Source organism: Platichthys flesus, chromosome 24 (genome assembly GCF_949316205.1).
Source record: "Platichthys flesus chromosome 24, fPlaFle2.1, whole genome shotgun sequence".
NCBI lineage: Eukaryota > Metazoa > Chordata > Actinopteri > Pleuronectiformes > Pleuronectidae > Platichthys > Platichthys flesus.
In genome coordinates this window covers 4,510,440-4,530,090 of record NC_084968.1, presented here as the reverse complement: position 1 = coordinate 4,530,090, position 19,651 = coordinate 4,510,440, and the positions used below count along the sequence as shown (strand labels likewise).

At 41.0% G+C, this 19,651-nt stretch overlaps 3 protein-coding genes and 1 pseudogene across 3 annotated transcripts; all 4 read left to right on the top strand.

The window, feature by feature from the left end:
• Window positions 1–890: 890 nt before the first annotated feature.
• On the top strand, window positions 891–3,732 carry LOC133950286 (uncharacterized). Its single transcript, XM_062384535.1, has 5 exons — window positions 891–955; window positions 1,064–1,753; window positions 1,840–1,965; window positions 2,559–2,593; window positions 3,568–3,732. The coding sequence occupies exons 1-5, from the start codon at window positions 898–900 to the stop codon at window positions 3,685–3,687; spliced, it is 1,029 nt and encodes a 342-aa protein (XP_062240519.1). The 5' UTR covers window positions 891–897; the 3' UTR covers window positions 3,688–3,732.
• A 1,053-nt stretch (window positions 3,733–4,785) lies between these two features.
• On the top strand, window positions 4,786–9,566 carry LOC133950287 (uncharacterized). The gene is made up of 5 exons (XM_062384536.1): window positions 4,786–5,035; window positions 5,145–5,834; window positions 6,250–6,363; window positions 6,650–6,693; window positions 6,803–9,566. The coding sequence occupies exons 1-5, from the start codon at window positions 4,978–4,980 to the stop codon at window positions 6,920–6,922; spliced, it is 1,026 nt and encodes a 341-aa protein (XP_062240520.1). The 5' UTR covers window positions 4,786–4,977; the 3' UTR covers window positions 6,923–9,566.
• Window positions 9,567–12,327: 2,761 nt separating this feature from the next.
• On the top strand, window positions 12,328–14,774 carry LOC133950271 (immunoglobulin kappa light chain-like). The gene is made up of 5 exons (XM_062384523.1): window positions 12,328–12,391; window positions 12,500–13,189; window positions 13,830–13,943; window positions 14,268–14,311; window positions 14,406–14,774. The coding sequence occupies exons 1-5, from the start codon at window positions 12,334–12,336 to the stop codon at window positions 14,523–14,525; spliced, it is 1,026 nt and encodes a 341-aa protein (XP_062240507.1). The 5' UTR covers window positions 12,328–12,333; the 3' UTR covers window positions 14,526–14,774.
• Window positions 14,775–17,866: 3,092 nt separating this feature from the next.
• On the top strand, window positions 17,867–19,631 carry LOC133950270 (uncharacterized; annotated as a pseudogene).
• Window positions 19,632–19,651: the final 20 nt, after the last annotated feature.

The following is a 19,651-nucleotide window of genomic DNA, read 5'->3' as shown; positions in this document are numbered from 1 at the left end:
ATGTTAGAATTGTTACCTCTACTAAGGAGGTTATATTTTCACCCCTGTCTTGGCTGGTTGGCTGGTTGGGAGGAGGACAGGGCATGGGCCAAGAAACAACCCATTTAATTGAGGTGCAGATCTGGACAAAATGGGCTGATCCAGGATGTTTCCATCACTTCTCTCCATTGACTTAATTGTAGGGTAGTAGAAAATTGTGGAGTTTATTCCATTATTTTATTGTTGACTTCAGACTTTTTGATACCATGTGGTCCCTGTTGTTACCTGAGGTCCACAGCAAAAGCCCTAATAACCATTCCACATTCCCAGCTGGAGCAACAAAGGTGACCAGATCTTTTCTGTCTGAGCCCCCCCTCTTTGTCAGACGGATCTCCATCGGAAGATTGTTCCAAACTCCTTATCCTCTTTAAAGATACATTTTATAGATGTGCTGTCTTAGTCCTTTGGGTCTGACTTCATCTCTAACTTGTATTAATATATTTTAATCTAGCTTTGATCTTACCTACAATTTGTTATATATATGTTAGACTTATATTATTTTACTCTTTTTGTCGTCTGTAACATTTGTTTCCTTATATTGTGCTCTTAAGTTTTCTTTTAATTGTTTTCTATTGTTTGCCCTTAATTCTTCACGTATAATTAGTTAAGTTCCTTGTAACTGTTCTTTGATAGGTGCTGTATGAATAACTGATTACAATTGTAGCAGTAGTAGTATTATGTACTCTAACTGCTTCAGATGTCTCTCACCCTGTGACTCTTTTTAAAGAAAAAAGATTCACATCAAGGTAGCAGTGATCATGTGATCAGTGTTACCCTGCTGGCCAATCAACACAAGTCTTTACTCTGAAGAGAGGAGAAAGTGTCGGGCTGTTTGTCATTCAACACGACAATTTCAACATGAAGACATCTCCGAAGTTCGTTCTCTACCTGACATGTTTCTTCTTGGGGAAAATGGGTGAGTTGTGTGTTTTTTAAATATTCAGTCAGTCCTGATGCTGATTACCATTTCATTTCTGTCACATAACATCAACAGTAATTTAGCTTTTCTCCTTTTTCTCTTCAGTTCAGATGCATCATTTTATCTTGTCTAATGAAAAAAGTGGATTTATATCAGCTGATGTTGGAGACAATTTGACTTTGCAATGTTTCTATGAGGGGGATGACAATAAAATGTATTTGTACAAACAAACACCAGGACAGAAACCTCGAATTATCTCAAAGACGTACAAATTCTCGAAAGAGTTTCCCTTATTGAATGAATTCAAAGACAATCGACGTTTCACTGTGGAATCTAATGATGTTGTGAGTCACCTCAATATCTCAGATCTGCAGCTTTCAGACTCAGCTACTTACTACTGTTTACAGAGTCGTTCATATGTGTATGAGTTCATGGAGGGCGTCACTGTCAGTGTGAAAGGTTCAGGGTCTAACATCCAGGCTGTGGTGCATCAGTCTCAGAGCATCCAGCCAGGAGGCTCTGTGACTCTCAGCTGTACAGTTCACACTGGGACCTGTGATGGAGAACACAGTGTTTACTGGTTCAAGAACTCCGAAGAACCTCAGCCAGGACTCATTTACACCCAGGGAGACAGGAACGACCAGTGTGAGAGGAAACCCGACACACAGACACACACCTGTGTCTACAACTTGTCAATGGAGAGACAGAACCGTTCTCAAGCTGGGACCTACTACTGTACTGTCGCTGCATGTGGACACATTGTGTTTGGAGACGGGACCAAAGTGGACTTTGAAGGTAACTAGAATTTTAGCAAGATTGTGACAATTGTTAAATAGTGGTGTAAAGCTCAGTAATGTCTCCGGATGTCTGGCTCTCTGCAGAGGTGGTGGACTATCTTCCCTTGGTGTATTTCCTGAGCGGAGCTCTGGCGTTCACCACAATCCTGGTTGTTTCTCTGGCTTACACAGCACAAAGAGCGCTCAAGACAAACTGCTGCCAGGGCTCAGGTGGGGTAATCCTCATTATTTATATTTATTAGTGTGAATTCAGTTTGCATGATACTGAAGAATAATAGATATCTTCATGAGTTAGTGTTCCAACACGTTATTTGGACATCTAGATTCATTGAAAGACAGTAAGGAAAATCTCTTATGGTGCATTCACATTTTACAATATTTGTGCTTATTCACGTTCGCTCTAACAAACACAACTAAGTGCTACCCGAGGCTGATCAGAGGCCAGTTTGATTGAATCTAGTGGACTGTTGGGCCTTGGTGCCAGTGTGCGCTCTTTCAAGTGCAATTCTAGTTGTTCTCTAAAACAGATTGTAATGGCAGAATCATACCTTCAGATTTGAATATACTTAATCGTACATTGCAGAAGATGACATTCAGGAAAACGTTGTCCATGCCACAGATTGAGAGCTGTGATAAAGTGCTGTGGTTTGTTTCCTCAGTACTGCACCATGACTCAGTCTCAATGAAAATATGGCCACATTAACTTCATTACTTCTGATGCAACTAAGTAAACAGAGTCACCCCACCTCCAGTTCACTCCATCTTGAATAAGACTTTTGTTGTTGTCTTTTGTCACAAACTAGAATCTCAAGCAGCTGCAGCAACTCTGAATGTGGAGGTAAGTCTTAAGGCCGGCGCATGCTTCTGCAACTGCGTCGGCGGCTTTTCACGCAGCTGTGTCGCAGGACTCTTTGCCATTCACGCTTCCCCAAGCTTCCCCAAGCGCTGCTCTTCTTATAAAGCAATTCCCCGCCATAACACTAGGCGGAGTAATGTTTTTTGTCGAAGACGCCTATAGAGACGCCTTCTTTCTTCTTCGCTGATTGTTTATTTACATAGCCACTGCGCCTCCTCGTAGCCTCTTTCTGGCGGACTAATCCTCCAGTCAGTGATGGGTTATATAAGTGGTCATACTTTTGGATCTCTTCTGCCAAACGCTCCTCTATTTGGTCCATATTCGTTCTTCGAAATCTTCCGTTGTTTCTGCCGGTATTACGGGGCATGAAACTGGAAATGCGACTCTGGACGGGATGTAGTAAGCAGACCAATCACATCCCTTGCGGGCTGTGTGAGGCTCGCATCGCTTTGCTGCACGTAAGGGGCCCGGAAGGGCTCTTGCGCTTGCGGGCCCGTGAAAACGCAGAAGAATGCGCCGGCCTTTAGTGTTGGTCACAATATCACATGTACGACATTAGTTATTATGTTTTGGAAATGTCCATTAGAGGATTGATCATGGCTCATAACACCAATTAACAATGATTCAAACATCTTGGAACCTGTAGGACCATTTCTTACTAAGAGTAAACCACTTTGGACGTCGTGAACTTTTCATATTAACTTACACCGCAACATTTCTGTTGCAGAAGTGTATGTGTTGCTATGGGAGTTGCCGGGCATAGACAAAATAGATAACTTTCCTTTGCGTCTTAGCCCCACCTCTTAACACCACCTTCTACAAGTGTTTTTCTAATTTCAAGGGACTTTGGGGTGAAGACAGATTTTAAAAATTCTGTTGTCAAAACTTGTCTACATCAGTTATGTTTAGACACACGTCCTCCTGATATGACAAATGACTCTTTTTTTTATTTGCAGGGTCATCAAGATGAAGACAACCCACATTATGCTGCTTTAATGGAGCACAGCTTCAGCAGGGCAAGAAGACAAACAGACAGGGACGGGAGTGAATGTGTGTACACCAGTGTAAAGCAGTAGAGCTGAACATCTAACACTTCCATACATGATGAATGTAAAGCTTCTCTATGCAAAACAAATTAAAGAGTTTGAAAAAGACTAATTGATTTGATGTTGTCAGTTGCCATATTTTCCACTCCCTCTAAATATAGAATATACTTCTTGAACTTAAGCCCAAGTTGTTTAACAATTTCGTACGTGACATGTGAGGATCTGTATTTAGCCTCCGTGTGGTCAAAAGACCGTCTGCTCTCTTTGATTGAGCACTTTCAAACAGGAAGTCTCTGCAGTGTCTTCACTACACCCCAGCAGACTACGTCACGTGAACAGCAGTGAAATGAAAAGAAGTTGACAAAAAAAAAGAACAACCAATGCTCTCATCAAGCAGTGTTACTGTTGCTCTTATGTTAAATTGTTAGCTCCACTGAGGAGGTTATGTTTTCACCCCTGTCTTGGCTGGTTGGCTGCTTGGGGGAAGGACAGGACATGGGCCAAGAAACAACCCATTCAATTGAGGTGCAGATCTGGACAAAAGGTGCTGATCGAGGATGTTTTCATCACTTCCCTTCATTGCCTAAATTGCAATGAAGGGAAAATAAATAAGTAGTTGTACATTTTTGACTTGATTCCATGATTTTATTGTTGACTTCAGACTTTTTGATACCATGTGGTCCCTGTTGTTACCTCAGGTCCACGGCAAAGGCCCTAATAACCATTCCACATTCCCGGCTGGAGGACCAAAGGTGACCAAGTCTTTTCTGTTAGAGCACCCCCCTTAGTCAAACTTATCTCCATAGGAAGATTGTTCCAAACTCCTTATTCTCTTTAAAGATACATTTTAAAGATGACCTGTCTTAGTCCTTGGGGTTGGACTTCACCTCTAACTTGTATTAATATATTTTAATCTCTCTTTAATCTTACTTACTGTTTGTTATTTATTTATGTTTGACTATATATTAATTTACAAATGTTTTCATCTGTAACATTTATATTTATTGTTGTGCTCTTATGTTTTCTTTTAAATAGTTTCTATTGTTTGCCCTTAATTCTTCACTCACTTGTAACCTTGTAACTGTGCTTTGAAAGGTGCTTTAAGAATAACTGAATACAATTGTAGTAGTAGTAGTATTATGTAGTCTAACTGCTTCAGATGTCTCTCACACTGTGACTCTTTTGAAAGAAAAAAGATTCACATCAAGGTGGCAGTGATCATGTGATCAGTGTTACCCTGCTGGCCAATCAACACAAGTTTTTACTCTGAAGAGAGGAGAAAGTGTCGGGCTGTTTGTCATTCAACACGACAATTTCAACATGAAGACATCTCCGAAGTTCGTTCTCTACCTGACATGTTTCTTCTTGGGGAAAATGGGTGAGTTGTGCGTTTTTTAAATATTCAGTCAGTCCTGATGCTTGATTACGATTTCATTTCTGTCACATAACATTAACTGTTATTTTGCTTTTCTCCTTTTTCTCTACAGTTCAAATGCATCATTTTATCTTGTCTAATCACGACAGCGTATTTAAATCAGTTAATGTTGGAGACAACTTGACTTTGCAGTGTTCATATGAGGAGAGGGACAATAGGATGAATTGGTACAAACAAACACCAGGACAAAAACCTCGAATTATCTCAATCATCTACAGATCCAGTAAAAGCATCTCATTAGAGAATGAATTCAAGGAAAGTCCACGCTTCACTGTGGAAACTAATGATGTTGTGAGTCACTTAAATATCTCAGATTTGCAGCCTTCAGACTCAGCTACTTACTACTGTTCAAAGAGAGAGATATATGTGTTTGAGTTTATGCAGAGCATCACTGTCAGTGTGAAAGGTTCAGGGTCTAACATCCAGGCTGTGGTGCATCAGTCTCAGAGCATCCAGCCAGGAGGCTCTGTGACTCTCAGCTGTACAGTTCACACTGGGACCTGTGATGGAGAACACAGTGTTTACTGGTTCAAGAGCTCTGAAGAACCTCAGCCAGGACTCATTTACACCCACGGAGACAGGAACGATCAGTGTGAGAGGAAACCAGACACACAGACAAACACCTGTGTCTACAACTTGTCAATGGAGAGACTGAACCGTTCTCATGCTGGGACCTACTACTGTGCTGTCGCTCCATGTGGACACATTGTATTTGGAGACGGGACCAAGCTGGAGTTTGATGGTGAGTCTCTACCAGGGACTGTCTCAATTAATGAACAGTGAGATTTATAGTAGTGATGTTAATTTACTGTAATTATAAATAATAATTTATTAATTATAAGTACACATTTTTTTCTTAATTTTTTTGCCCAGATTATATTATTTTTACTATAATTATTATTTTTAAAATGCTCGAATTATTATTATTCTAAGATTATTAGTATTGTTATTATAATTAATAATAATATATGTTCTTTTAATATAGAAAATACACACACCCACACTGCTTTGTCATTCCGTCATTATTTTAACTGTCCTGTTTTCACTGTTCTTGTCCTCTTTGTTTTGTTTGTCAATGTCTTGTCTCTTGTCTTGCAAAGTTAAATGAACATTTCAAAAAAGACGAGACAGAATTAGTAGAACTTCTCCTGTTGCAGATGAAGTGAACTGGCTGGTGTATTTCCTGAGTGGAGCTTTGGGATTAACCATCAGCCTTTTGCTGGCTGTGTTACTGTACAAGATAAACAAGAGAAGATGCTGGAGATGTTCAGGTAACCACTTATCTCTAGCTTGTTAAAAGTAATATTAGTTTTTTTTTCACGGCACGTTTCTATATAAGGACACCTTAAAATACATGAGAAATAAATCCATGAATCATGAATTAAAGTTAAACCAAGTGTTAAAAGTGGATCAGGAGACGCAAACACCACAAATAAACATGTACAACATAAGACTAGTTACGAAGGAAACCCAGGTTAAGAGGTAAAGGCACCTAAAAAGACATATGTGAACACAAGAGTGACTTAGTCTTTGTCTTTGTCTGTGTTTCATAACCAGAGTCTCGTACACAACCATCATCTCCCTCCACAACAAATGCAGAGGTAAATACAATCTTTTTAAGTGTGAAATTTACATTTGACAATAAAAAAAAGTATTTATTATAAAAAAATTATCAATAGCCATGTTGATGTACTTATATGTTGTTTCTAGGGCAACCAACATGCATATGACCTCCATTATGCTGCAGTAAACGTGAACGTGGCCAGCAGATCAAGACGACAGAGGGACAACACAAACGATGAATGTGTGTACTCAAGTGTTAAACTCTAGAATTGTTTCGTCTGGAACGGTCTATGTTTGAGATGAGGGATTTCTCAGTCTTTCTTTAGAGGTGGAGCATGATTCTTGTCTGTTATGCTTTTTCTTATCCTTTTTCCAAATATAAATGGCTTTTTTTGTGATTAATGATAAAAAAAAACTCGATGTAATTACAGTAGGGCTGCTCGATTATGGAAAAAATCATAATCACGATAATTTTGGACAAAATTTAGATCACGATTATTCAAACGATTATTAATTTGTGCCCTTATTCTGAAGTCTATGCTTTATTTTTTTTAATCACGTCCAGTTCCGGTAACCACTGAGGACGGCTGCATGTCTTATACATCCCTGAAACCAGGCTATCGGTGCCCGGTTATTCAAACCCTTAATGATGGCAACCCTAACACTCTTTGACCGACTGGCTGGCGCGGAGAAATGCGGGTCCGGTCTGACCGGTCTGACCAGCCAGGCGGGATAGCGCTTGAGAATAGCGTTGCGCGGCGCGGCCGCTACATGGTCTTCTGCTGCACTCCCCGCTTTTTTCACCGCCGATCACCACACACAACTCGCCTCCTTCACTTTACTGCTGCTTGAGAGTGAGTGCCGGTCAGCTGGGCCGCTGAAAGCTTTAGGGGAAGGACTGAATTGCGCATGCGCGTCTCTTTCAAAAAAATGCAAGATAATCGTTTCAACTCGATTATAGTAGTTTGGAGATTGTTTGACCCCATAATCATAATCATGATTAAATTTAGATTAATCGAGCAGCCCTAAATTACACTTTTATGGTTAGACAATGTGTGTGTGTGTGGGGGGGGCGGCTGCGTCTCTGATCTGCTGTGTGTTCACATAGGGAGTGGGTCTACTGAGGAGCTGCTACGTGAGGTTATGACTTCTGTATTTACTTCAATAAAAGAAGGTTTGTTCTCAACTAACTGCCAGGACTCAAAGATATGAAGCTGTGCATCTTCTGGTCCTACAACAATAACAATAAAAATCTGGTATAAAGAATTGAATGGATTCCGTGGACAGAAACGCTACAGTGCTTTTTAAGTTGAAATAGCTACAGGAAGTGTTGCAAATATTTTTATTTGTGACAGATTCAACAGACATTGAAACCGCACACAGCATATGGAGGAAATAGGCGAAACCCGAAGCGCTGCTCTACTGGGTCCCGTGGCCGCCCTGACCTGAGCGACATAATGAAAAGACACAACGTTCTGTCACATTTCCTCCAAGAGAGGCGAGAGGAGGTTTAGCATGTGGACACAAACCCCTGCAGAGTTGAGACCCCATTTAAAGTTTGCCTGTCAATACTTACAATTTAGTTTGTTGCCTCCAATCATTAAAGGGGACATATTATGAAAATTCCGCTTTTGTAGTTTTTCTACATGTTAATGTGAGTATCTGTCGTGTCTACCGTCCCAAAAACTCTTGGAAAAAAAAACTCCCAAGATTTATTGTGGTTCCTCTATGTAAGAAACTATACGCTAGAGTGCGTCAAATGGGAATATGACCAGAATTGACGTCACAGGCAGTCTACAGCCCCCCCCCCCCGGAGGCGGAGATCTGGCGGAGGAGGAGACAAGGGTAAATTACGAGCCACAGCACCCTCCTCAACTCGAGGCGGCGGTTGTTAGCTGGGGAGCTAGCCGAGGGGGGACGCTAACCAGCCGGGGAGCGGGGTGAGAGGTGGAGGAAACAGAGACTGCGGTCGGGGTAAGTTACGAGCCACAGCCCCCTCCTCAGCTCGGGCTTGCTGGGTGATGTCCGCGGGCTGGTGGCTCCATGTCAGTGGCTCGCTGGTGGACGTGTTGGTGTTTTTTCTGGGGACGTTTCGGTGTTTGTTTACGGGTAGCAGCAGCAAGCTAATGCTACCTTCTATGTTCCTGTTTCGCCCCGGTAGAAGCAGCATGTATGTGTTTAAAGTTGCAGCACTTTCTGGAATGGTGGCTTGTGCACGTATTTACAGCAGTATTGCAGGGATATGTGGCACCCCACCTGTGGAGATGCCGATGTTAGCTCCGGGGACGTGCCGGTGTTAGCTCCGGGGACCTGCGGGTGTTAGCTCCGGGGACGTGCCGGTGTTAGCTCCGGGGACGTGCCGGTGTTAGCTCCGTGGAGGTGCCGGTGTTAGCTCCAGGGACGTGCCGGTGTTAGCTCCAGGGACGTGCCGGTGTTAGCTCCGGGGACGTCCAGGTGTTAGCTCCAGGGACGTGCCGGCGTTAGCTCTGTGGAGGTGCCGGTTTTAGCTCTATGGAGGTGCCTGTGTTAGCTCCAGGGACGTGCCGGTGTTAGCTCCGGGGACGTCCTGGTGTTAGCTCCGGGGACGTCCTGGTGTTAGCTCCAGGGACTGGCCGGTGTTGGGAACCGTGTCTCTGCCGCTTTGGCCATTTAGATGCTTTACATGTATCAGCAGCGAGCTAACACTAGCTTGCTGCTAGTTTGTGTTTAAAGTTGCAGCACTTTCTGGAATGGTTGCTTGTGGACGTATTTACAGCAGTATTGCATGTGGAGCTCCACCCGGGAAGCATCGGGCTGGGAGGTGGGGAGAGAGATCCCATTTCGGGTCCGGAGTGGAGGAACAATGCTCTCGGAGTCTTAGCTTCTGTGTGTGTCTATCTTTGTTTGAAAATAGCACCGGAACGTGTTCCAGGACCCCCCCCACCCCCCCACCCCCGTCTCCGGCTGCATTGTACCCGTGCTTGGGCGCTTGCTCAGCGGACAGCCTCTCCTGTGATGCCCGGGCGGCGAGGAGGAGGAGGGGGGGGGGAGAGAGCTGCTTCGTGAAATTGGATGTGTGTGTGTGTGTGTGTGTGTGTGTGTGGGGGGGGCACTCAAAACAGGTCAATCTGAGGAGGGCTGTGTTAGACAGGGGAAAACAGGTGCTGCTTTAAATGATCCTTGTGGTATTTTGACCAAAAAATGTGATAGACATTTCATTAAGACCCCAAGGAACCATATCAACTGTGATGGAATGGGAATAATGTGTCCCCTTTAAGTATCGAGAGCAACTTTTCCCAATGAAGGGTATTACTCATACAGCAGGGACCTAAATATGTTTACAACCCCACCTTATGGGAACAAAAAATGAGTCCAGATGATGTAAGTCATTTAATTCCGTATGTTTTAAGCTTCGGTTTAGGTCAGGGTAAAGGTTGGAGTTATAGACAAGTCACTGTAACGTCCTCTGAAGTCATGGAGACATGTTGCAGAACACATCCAACACTTCAACATCGCTTTTAACATTTTTAGTAGTAGTTGTGTTCCTCTCTTTTATTAATCTTTTATTTCGATACTGATCTATAAATTGGATTTGACGGCCCTTTCCATGGTTAGTCAAGATCTTCCCATGTTTTCTGGTTTGTTTTTTTGTCGGGCTTTCCACACTCTCTCATATTAATTTAACACTTGTTTATACTTGTTTTGTGAATAAATTCATTGTTTAATCTTGACTCTGGCGTGTTGTCTTCATTAATATGTTCCCAAAAGGGATGACATCAAAGCATACATCACTGACTCTCTTGCTGCTGGTCTTATTCGTCCCTCCTCTTCGTCGATGGGGGCGGGGTTCCTTTTTGTTGAGAAGAAAGACAAGTCTCTCGGCTCCTGATTGACTACAGAGGCTTGAATGACATAAATGTGAAAAACAAATATCCCCTTCCACTCATTGACTCTGCTTTTGGCCCCTTCATCAAGCTACCGTCTTCTCTCAGATGGATCTTCGCAATGCCAACCACCTGGTGAGAATAAAGGAGGGGGATGAGTGGAATCCTGCTTTTAATTCTCCACCAGGGACATTTTGAATACCTTGTAATGCCTTTTGGTTGAACTAATGCACCTGCTGTTTGTCAGGTCCTGATTAATGATGTTCTGCAAGACATGCTGAACAGATTTGTGTTTGTTTACCTTGATGACATTTTAATGTCCAGCATGTAGAATTTGTGTTACAAAGACTGTTAGAGAACAGACTACGCTATAAGCAGAAAAGTGTGAATATCATGTCTCATCATGTTTTTTGTATTTGTGGTATGGTCTGATCATCATAACTTGTCTTACCTCAGTTCCGCTCACAGGCTCAACTCACACCACTCGGTGGGCTCTGTTCCTGGTCGGTTCCATTTCACCCTCACCTACCGGCCAGGCTCCAGGAAATTCAGACCAGACGCCCTTTCACATTAGTTTAAACCTCCAGTTGAGGATTCTTTGGAGGAAACCATCCTGCCATCTTCCTGTGTGGTGGGATAAGCTTTTTCCATGTGCTCAGCACTCCTGTCACCTTTGGGGTTTCACCAGCCAGCCTGCTCTCTGCCTCCACTGCCTGCACTTTGTTGCTACCTTTTTAGGAGCAATAAACACCTTTATTTATCTTCACCTGTATTTCAGTCTCTGCTTTGGGCTGCAAGGTAAATCAGGACATAGCAAATGTCCCCTTCTTTGTTTCCTTTTTGTTTCACTACTTGTCTCCTTTTGCCTGTGTATTATATTACATATGTGCATATATTGCGTATAATTGAGTTTTTTGATGGGAATGAGTTGCATTGTTTTGCTATATTTTCAAACACTTGAAATAAAAACTAAAACTGCTAATATTTCGTGTCAGGGTTTCATGTGTAAGGTTTTGTGGTAGAACTGGGACCCAATACACAGCAGTTTAGTTTTCAAAAATAAGTTGTCTTATACCAGGCAGGGCTCGGTACACAGGGAGTCAAAGTCATCAGACAAAGGTGTCTGAAACTTGAGGCAAAAACCAGGTCAAACAATCCAGGCAAACGTGGTCGAGAAAACATGAGACAAGACAAGTGTTGGTGAGATCGCTGAAACGCCACGTGCAATACGAGACGAACTGGTCCTGGACAAGGGGAACACACAAACCTTATATACAGACAGACATCAGCTAAACTACAGACAGGTGGAACACATTAGGCAGGGGAAGCCAATATATGAGACACAGGGTGGGGGTATTGAACATGCAACAGGAAATGGTGTGTGTGTTTGTGTTAGTGTGAGTGTAACCATGACACCATGTCACATGGAGCCAAATTTAGGCCAAAAGGATTAATCATTTGAAAAAAAAAAAATTTGAAACTGAAAGTTCAAGTTGTGATTTTGAAAAATACAACGTTGCTTTCAAAGGTTTTCTAGGTTAAAATATAATATTTATTGACTTTTAACTTGTAACCTTGTAACTGTGCTTTGAATAGTACTATATGAATAAATTAATAAAATTGTAGTAGTATTATGTACTCTAACTGCTTCAGATATCTGTCCCCCTCTGACTCTTTTTAAAGAAAAAAGATTTACATCAAAGGTAGCAGTGATCATGTGATCAGTGTTACCCTGCTGGCCAATCAACACAAGTCTTTACTCTGAAGAGAGGAGAAAGTGTCGGGCTGTTTGTCATTCAACACGACGATTTCAACATGAAGACATCTCCGAAGTTCGTTCTCTACCTGACATGTTTCTTCTTGGGGAAAATGGGTGAGTTGTGTGTTTTTTAAATATTCAGTCAGTCCTGATGCTGATTACCATTTCATTTTTGTCACATAACATTAACAGTTATTTAGCTTTTCTCCTTTTTCTCCTCAGTTCAGATGCATCAATTTATCTTGTCTCATCAAGACAGTGGATTTATATCAGCTGATGTTGGAGACAACTTGACTTTACAGTGTTTCTATGAGAGGGATGACATTAACATTTATTGGTCCAAACAAACACCAGGACAGACACCTCGAATTATGTCAAAGACGTACAAATTCTCTAAAGTTTTTACATTATTGAATGAATTCAACGACAATCGACGCTTCTCTGGGGAAACTAATGATGTTATGAATCAACTAAATATTTCAGATTTGCAGCTTTCAGACTCAGCTACTTACTACTGTTTAAAGGATAATAGATATGAGTCTCAGTTTACTGAGGGCGTCACTGTCACGGTGAAAGGTTCAGGGTCTAACATCCAGGCTGTGGTGCATCAGTCTGAGAGCATCCAGCCAGGAGGCTCTGTGACTCTCAGCTGTACATTTCACACTGGGACCTGTGATGGAGAACACAGTGTTTACTGGTTCAAGATATCTGAAGAACCTCAGCCAGGACTCATTTACACCCACGGAGACAGGAACGATCAGTGTGAGAGGAAACCAGACACACAGACACACACCTGTGTCTACAACTTGTCAATGGAGAGACAGAACCGTTCTCAAGCTGGGACCTACTACTGTGCTGTCGCTGCATGTGGACACATTGTGTTTGGAGACGGGACCAAGTTGGAGTTTGATGGTGAGTCACTACCTGAGAATCATTTAATGAATAGTGACAGCTATGTAGAAAAAGACAGGACCAAACAATTGGTAACATGTTTAAAAAAAAAAAATGAAACAGTAACCTAGTTGGTCCTGTCTGAATGTCCCCACTGATGGTGACCCAATAAGGCTTCACCACCAGTGGACGTTGGAGTTGTGCACCACGACCAAATATATAACTTATTGATGATTTTTATTGCAATTATTTTTAGTGATGGTAGCGACGATCATAGTAATGATCATAATTAACTGTTATTATAAATAATAATTTATTAAGTATTAGTACAACTTTTTCCCCCAAAAAATTTCTCCCAGAATATATTATTGTTACTTTAATTATTATTATAATTTTATATTGTATTGGTGACATTATTTTTAATAATTTGATTATTAGTAATATACGATTATTAGTATGGTTATTATAATTATATATAACAACTTGTTTATAAATATAGAAAACACACACACACACACTGCTTTGTCATTCCGTTCTGTTAACTGTCCCTGTTCTTGTCCTCTTTGTTTTGTTCTGTCAATGTCTTGTCTCTTGTCTTGCGAAGTTAAATGAAAATTTCATAAAAGAAGAGACAGAATTAGTAGAACTTCTCCTGTTGCAGATGAAGTGAACTGGCTGGGGTATTTCCTGAGTGGAGCTTTGGGATTTACCACCTGCCTGTTGCTGGCTGTGTTACTGTACAAGATAAACAAGAGAAGATGCTGGAGATGTTCAGGTAACCACTCATCTCTAGCTTGTGTTGACTCAATTTGGCTTTTTAGCTTAATAATAATAATAATAATACGTTTTATTTCAAAGAACCTTTCTCAATAAGGATATTAAAGAAATTTTTATACATGAAAAATAAATCAATGATTCATGAATTAAAGTTAAACCAAGTGTTAAAAGTGGATCAGGAGACGCAAACACCTCAATTGAACATGTACAACATAAGACTAGTTAAGAAGGAAACCCAGGTTAAGAGGTAAAGGCACCTAACAGGATATATGTGAACACAAGAGTGACTAAGTCTTTGTCTTTGTCTGTGTTTCATAACCAGAGTCTCAAACACAACCATCATCTCCCTCCACAACAAATGTAGAGGTAAATACAATCTTTTTAAGTATGAAACTTACATTTGACAATAAAACAAATATTTATCAGGAGCTATCTTGATGTTCTTATATGTTGTTTATAGGGCAACCAACATGCAGATGACCTCCATTACGCTGCAGTTAATGTGAACGTGGCCAGCAGATCAAGACGACAGAGGGACAACACAAACAAAGAATGTGTGTACTCAAGTGTTAAACTGTAGAATTGTGTTTTGAAGAACGGTCTATGTTTGAGATGAGCGAGTCAGTCTGTCTTTAAAGGTAGAGCATGTTTCTTGTCTGTAATGCTTTTTTATCCTTTTTAAAATTATAAATGTGGCTTTTTTTTGTGATTAATGATGAAAAACCACTCATGATGTAATTACACTTTTATGGTTTGGCAATGTGTGTGAGGGGGCAATGTTTGGACAGTAGCTGTTGGTCTTTAATGGAATGACACTTTGACGACGACATGTGGAAAACAATGATTAAACTTCGTATTACTCATACAGCAGGGACCTAAATATGTTTACACCCTCACATTATGGAAACAAAACATCAGTCCAGATGATGTAAATCATTAAATGTCGTATATTTTAAGCCTCTGTTGAGGTCAGGGTAAAGGTTGGAGGTATAAACGAGTCACTAACATCCTCTAAAGTCATGGAGATTTGATGCAGGACACATCCAACACTTCAACATTGCATTTAACATTTTTAGTACAAGTCCTCTCTTTTATTTTTTTCTATTTTATTTAGATACTGATTCTATATTTAACGGCCCTGTTCTGCAATAGTAGTAGTAGACTTGGCATTGGCTAATTATTAATAATCATGAAATATGATTATTTAAATAATTAGAATTATTTATAAAAAATAATAAAAAATTATAAAGCTATCAATTAAGAATAGTAAAATAATTAATTAGAAATTATATGGTTATCAATTAAGAATAGTTAAATAATTAATGAAAACAATACAATTATCAATTAAGAATTCTACAATCTGTAATTATTATTTATTGATGGGGCACCACCCTGGTTGCAGAGACCAAAACTCAATCTGTAAGGATCAGTCTCAGTTTATAAAGGTTCAATTTCTGATCTCAATATTTAATATTAATGATTGTAAAATGAACATGAAGGGTTTTAAGTTCGAGCACAGGCTATATTAATCCAGCTGTAATCACATACATATGCACAAATAATCACAAGATACAAATACTTTAATTACAAAAGGATTTATTAAAAGGGAAATAAAGTTAATGTTATTCAATGATTCTTCATTTAACAAAACTCCAATATATCAAAGACAACAACATAAGCAGCACTTCTCACAATTTAGAACACACATGTAATACTCAGGGTATATCTATGGGTGTGTGTGTGTCTGCCTGTCTGTCTGTCTGTGTCTGTGTGTGTGTGTGTGTGTGTGTGTGTGTGAGAGAGAGAGAGGGGGAGTGGCAATGGCGTAAGGACGCGGTCACGTGGTGACGTTGTCTGGCCAAATTAACGATGGTGGTACACTCATGTGATTCCAAACGGAGGATTATGTTGATGACAACATGAGGCCGAAGTCAAGATGGCGGTCAGTCACGTAAGTTAAACAAAGGAAATTTAAGACAAACAGATTCTTATACCCTTGTGGTTTTGGAGCCGAAAGGCATCGAGATGCGTTCAGGCTCTATAGGTCTCAGACTGTATATATGTAACGCGAATTGTGTGTATGCAGGTTGGAACGTGTGTGAAAGCAGGTTTAGGGGGGAAGAGAGAGAGAGAGTGAGAGAGATAGAACATGCAAGGGAAGATCAGAGAAGCTCTCAAAAACACGCCAGAGACAGGTTTACAATGACTTTACCTTTCGGTACCCACGCGGGGTGCTGTGTACTGATCATTTGACCGGTAAAGTCTCTGCAATCTTGGTAGGTTGATAACAGTGCGGCTGGAGAGGCTTCGTCACGGTGCGAGGCACTTTAATACAGTAGACACGCTAAATCCGGAAGTTCCGGATCACTACGGCTAAAAATAGACACAGAGGTCTTAATCAAACGTACACTCAAAATGACACGCTAAGTATTAAAACTAGTCTCTGCCCAGACAATAAAGCCTCTTACTCTGCAGGATCTTTTCAAGTTAAAGTAACAAAAATAGTCTTTAGCAAAATAAAACGTCAACTTAAGATAAAAACAGTTAAGGAAAATGAAATAAAACAAACGTCTGTGGTTGCCCTTTTAGCAACTAAATCCTCTGGATAGATCTGGAGAGGTCATCAGTGCAGGGTAAAAGCAGTGAGCTCTGTGGGCTCTCCTGTATTTATGTCACATTAGAAGTGCCTGCCCCCTTGAGGAGGGGGTCATGGGTTAGCTGGCTATCAGCCAATGGAATGTCAGAGTTCAAATCTCAGGGAGCGGCCAGAAAGGTGGGGGTCCTCCCGGGGGACACTGGAGATGTCTGCTCCCCCATTGAGAGGAAACTTTTTGCTGGACTGGAATGGCCCACAAGGCCTCAAGTTTTATTGGGTTTTGCGTGATGGTCAGCACTCTGGACTCTTCCCCAACAGCCCTTTGCATTGTTGGTCCAGATCTTCCCATGTTTTCTGTTTTAATCAGGCCTTCACACTCATATTAATATAACATTTGTTTAAACTCTAGTTTTGTGAATAAATTCTTTATTAAATCTGGCGTGTCGTCCTCTTTAATATGTTGTGGCAACATTTCGATACTTAGGTCTCCTGCTTCATGCTCTTAAGTCACACACACACACACACACACCCCTTCTCACTCCCTCTCCGTTACACATGTTCACAGACACACACACACACGTAGGTAGTCGTTTGTTGTCTTGTGTTTGTCATAGTCAACTATTGGCTACATTGGTAGATGGTTTGAACAGATGATACATATTTCTTTACTTTCATGACTCATCCCTATAATAACTGCTGGTATAAAATTAATTCATTGATATCGGTTTCACTGTTTCCTAAAAGCATCGTTTGTGATCCCATATGGTTTACCAGATAGCGTTCCAGGTTTTAGCCTCCACCACATAACTATAACCTACATCAGACGAATGCTAACCCTATATCCTTTAAGAGCATTATGTTTCTAAGGATCTGATTGGCCGTGTTGATTCACTGCTACATGTGAACTGGCTCCAGTGGAGGCCATGCACGTACAACAGTGGTCAGAAGTGTCAGTAGCTGATGATATTAAAAATGCCCCCTCTTTGGTTTCCTTTTTGTTTCACTGCTTGTCTCCTTTTGCTTGTGTATTATATTTACAAATGTGCTTATATTGTGTATAATTTATTTTTTTAATGGGAATAAGTTACATTGTTTTTTGCTATATTTGCAAAAACTTATACAGTTTGATGTTTCTCTCATATTGTCATACAAACTTTTCCATATGCTGATTAAGCCGTGTCAGGGTTCCATGTTTGCAGGATGCAGGAAGGAGAAGGAGACTTACTGTGTAAACATATAAATCAAAATCCTGGCCAAAATCAATTTCATTTCTATCACATAGAATTAACAATTATTTTGCTTTTCTCCTTTTTCCTTTCAGCTAGATGCATCATTTTATTTTTTGTCATCAAGACAGTGGATTTATATAAGCAGATGTTGGAGACAACTTGACTTTGAAATGTTTCTATGAGAGGGATGACGAAGATATGTATTGGTACGAACAAACACCAGGACAGAAACCTCGAATTATCTCAATGAAGTACAAATTCTCTAAAGATTTTCCATCATTAAATTAATTCAAGAACAATCTACGCTTACCTGTGGAAACGAATGATGTTGTGAATCACCTAATGTGCAGTTTTCTGACTCAGCTACTTACTACTGTTCAAAGGGTCGTTCATATGTGTTTGAGTTTACTGAGGGCGTCACTGTCAGTGTGAAAAGTTAAGGGTCTAACATCCAGATTGTGGTGCATCTGTCTGAGAGCATCCAGCCAGGAGGCTCCGTGACTCTCAGCTGTACAGTTCACACTGTGACCTGTGATGGAGAACACAGTGTTTACTGGTTCAAGAACTCTGAAGAACCTCAGCCAGGACTCACTTACACCCACGGAGACAGGAACGATCAGTGTGAGAGGAAAGCTGACACACAGACACACACCTGTGTCTACAACTTGTCAATGGAGTGACTGAACCGTTCTCATGCTGGGACCTACTACTGTACTGTCGCTGCATGTGGACACATTGTGTTTGGAGACGGGACCAAAGTGGACTTTGAAGGTAACTCGAATTTTAGCAAAGATAGTGACATTGGTTAAATAGTGGTGTAAAGCTCAGTAATGTCTCCTGATGTCTGGCTCTCTGCAGAGGTGGTGGACTATCTTCCCTTGGTGTATTTCCTGAGCAGAGCGCTGGCGTTCACCACAAACCTGGTTGTTTCTCTGGCTTACACAGCACAAAGAGCACTCAAGACAAACTGCTGTCAGGGCTCAGGTGGGGTGTTCCTCATTATTTATATTTGTTAGTGTAAATTCAGTTTGCGTGATACTGAAGAATAGCGAAGACCTTCATGAATAAGTGTTCCAGCATGTTACTTGGACATCTAGATTCTTTGAAAGACAGTAAGGGAAATCTCTATTGGTGCATTCACATGTTGCAGGATTTGTGCTTATCCATGTCCATCAAACAGAAAAACAAATGAGAATTGCAAAAAGTCCAAAACTGAAAAACAAAATGGTAAATGGATTTGTATTTCTATAGCGCTTTTCTAGTCTGATGATGACCACTCAAAGCGCTTTACAGTACAGTTTTACATTCACCCTTTCACACACACATTCATACAGTGCATCTATCCCAGCACTTAAGTATTCTATGGGGGCGATTCAGGGTTCAGCATCTTGCCCAAGGACACTTCGCCATGCAGATGGGTCAGACTGGGGATCGAACCGCCGACCTTCCGGTTGGAAGACGACCACTCTATCCCTCAGCCACAGCCGCCCGACAATGAGAAGCAGAGGGAAGGCAGGGGAAATCGAACACAGGTGGAACACATGAGGACTCGTGCAGGCAATCACAGAGACATGAAAGTGAAGAAAGAAAACACCCCAGGAGCAGGGCCTACAAAATAAAACAGGAAACATAACACAGGGAGTGGGAAAAAGAGAGATAGAGAATCAATAACGCATACAAACATAAACACAAGGATATACATAAAAAACAAGTAGGTACTAATGAACTGAAAACACTGTTAAAAACGGGGTGGAAACTTATCACACAAAAGACTAAACATGAAAACTCACATTATGCTGTTTTAGCCAAGCAAGAAGACAAACAGACGGTGACGGGAGTGAATGCGTGTACACCAGTGTAAAGCAGTAGAGCTGAACATCT